The sequence below is a fragment of the Adiantum capillus-veneris genome, chromosome 2, assembly GCF_014529385.1.
Source record: "Adiantum capillus-veneris isolate H3 chromosome 2, ASM1452938v2, whole genome shotgun sequence".
Classification (NCBI taxonomy): Eukaryota; Viridiplantae; Streptophyta; class Polypodiopsida; order Polypodiales; family Pteridaceae; genus Adiantum; species Adiantum capillus-veneris.
In genome coordinates this window covers 85,548,806-85,550,854 of record NC_140932.1, presented here as the reverse complement: position 1 = coordinate 85,550,854, position 2,049 = coordinate 85,548,806, and the positions used below count along the sequence as shown (strand labels likewise).

Sequence of the window (2,049 nt, the reverse complement as noted above, 5' to 3'; positions counted from 1 at the left end):
AACATCTTTCATAAGAGGACGATAATCTACCTCAGGCTGAACACACATTGCGGCTATGGCAGCTACCTACACAACATTTTTTGTCATTCAAAATCCTTCGGTTTTTGCTTTATTATTTTCTATCCAGAATCACCCATTTCAACACCTACAAGTGCAAATAGCAAGAAAACCTGAATTAGGTCCTTTACTGCAAATTGTCCCTCCATGACCGGACCCACCATCTCCACAAGCTTGTCCCTATCTGTGAGTCGAGGAAGAGCCTGGAAGCAATGTCACCTTAGAAACGTGTTGCAAGTATAGAATGCTCATTCACCCATTTGAAGCTTACCCAAGATACAAGAACACCCTGCCCGAGTGGCCTTTTCATGTCAACTGGGACGCGTCCTGTGAGAAGTTCCAGTAAAACCATGCCATAGCTATATACATCGGACTTCGTTGTCAAATGCCCCGTTAGTGCATACCTTCAGAGACATTGGAGCACATCAAGAAACTCTGAAAGAGCTCAAAAGACCTACAAAGACTATACATAATTTCTCTTCATTCTTACTCTGGGGCAACATAGCCGTGGGTTCCCAAAACACGAGTTGAAACCAGCCCTCCAACCTTGTCAGATCCAAGATTAGCTAAACCGAAGTCGGACACTTTGGCATTAAAATTGGAATCCAGAAGTATGTTGCTGCTTTTGAAATCGTGATTTATTACCGGAGGACTCACGCACTCATGGAGGTACTCAAGACCCTTTGCAGAGTCTAGATCTATTCTCATGGGAGTTTCCCAGTTGAGAATTGGAGGATTTCCAGGTGTTCCTGCACCATTTAACGATAAGTTGAGAGCAAAACATGGAAAATTGAAGTATGTTTGTTAAAACATGTCGGGAGCTAACACAGCATGAGCCTCAGATTGGCTCCATTAGTGAACACAGTCTCCACGCTTTTCATTTCTTGTGAAGGACATAAGTTCAGGAAAACATGAGGGCCCATACCATCTGAATACAAGTGTTCTTGAAGGTTTCCATTCGGCATGTACTCATAGACCAGTAACCGGTGATCTTGATCGGTGCAATAACCAAGCAAACCAACAAGGTATGGAGAATGAAGGCGGCTAAGCATGTCAACTTGTCCCACAATTAGGAAAGGTCACCACTTAGGTAAATTTCACAAAATCACTTTTTGATAAGTGCTAAGACTGCAATTTTGCTCATACAGAATATCTTCCATCTTCCATCTTCCATAAAACTATAGCTAGCTTCACATAGAATGCCAGCATTCAACATATGCCCACTCACACCCACATGAACCGTACTCTACATGTAGACATGTTTTACATTGAATACAAGAATATGCACCTCTATGCGAAACTCATGATCGCCTTGCTTGCTTGACCGATCTAGCTGCTTGATGGCAGCTTGTCGCCCGTCTGGAAGCACTCCTCGAAAAACAGATCCAAATCCACCATGACCGACTACATTGCCCTAATTGAAATTATAGGTAGCTCCCTGTAATTGTTTGAAGGTAAACACCTGAGACTCTCTCTGCTCCAAGCTTACAGTTGAGACCGTGGTAGAATCTGGCAATTGCACATTCTTGCTCTTGAACCCTGCTCATGCAGAGAATTACATAATCAAGAAGGCAATCTTGATATAAATCAAATAGGCATCAAATAACAACAAAGAAACTAGTATCAAAGTGCGTTCTCTATCTTTGTTAATGCATGAAATGGCAACACACACACACACAAAAAGCTTGGTACCATATGGTAACGTACGCACACAATTAACCTATTACATAGTTAAGAGCCTACACTAAACACAAGCATATTAGTGTATGCTTGTGAATAAAATTATTGAAAAAACTCTTCGGAACTCTTTGTCTTATAAAGGTAATCAAAACAATACACCACACTCTAACTTACAAAAGAAGTTATGTACATACATTATTGATTCAAGGAGGTAAGTACTAGCTCTTGTTGCTCAAACCTCATAAAGGGCAAACCCAAAAAATGGAAAAGGCACATCAATGAGAAGACAAATTAGCTATCCCAAACTCCCAT

General features: G+C 41.1%; 1 protein-coding gene across 1 annotated transcript in view; it reads right to left on the bottom strand.

The window, feature by feature from the left end:
• Positions 1–1,112, bottom strand: part of LOC147463109 (putative serine/threonine-protein kinase PBL7) — a 1,247-nt gene extending 135 nt beyond the window's left edge. The window contains exons 1-5 of the mRNA XM_086528046.1: positions 983–1,112; positions 548–806; positions 329–461; positions 171–260; positions 1–66 (exon numbers count right to left, since the gene is read on the bottom strand). The exon at positions 1–66 is cut by the window's left edge and continues 135 nt beyond it. Of these exons, the coding sequence (XP_086384172.1) occupies positions 1–66; positions 171–260; positions 329–461; positions 548–806; positions 983–1,109 (675 nt within the window). The 5' untranslated portion in view covers positions 1,110–1,112. The remainder of the gene's footprint in view (positions 67–170; positions 261–328; positions 462–547; positions 807–982) is intronic.
• Between the last annotated feature and the right edge of the window lie 937 nt (positions 1,113–2,049).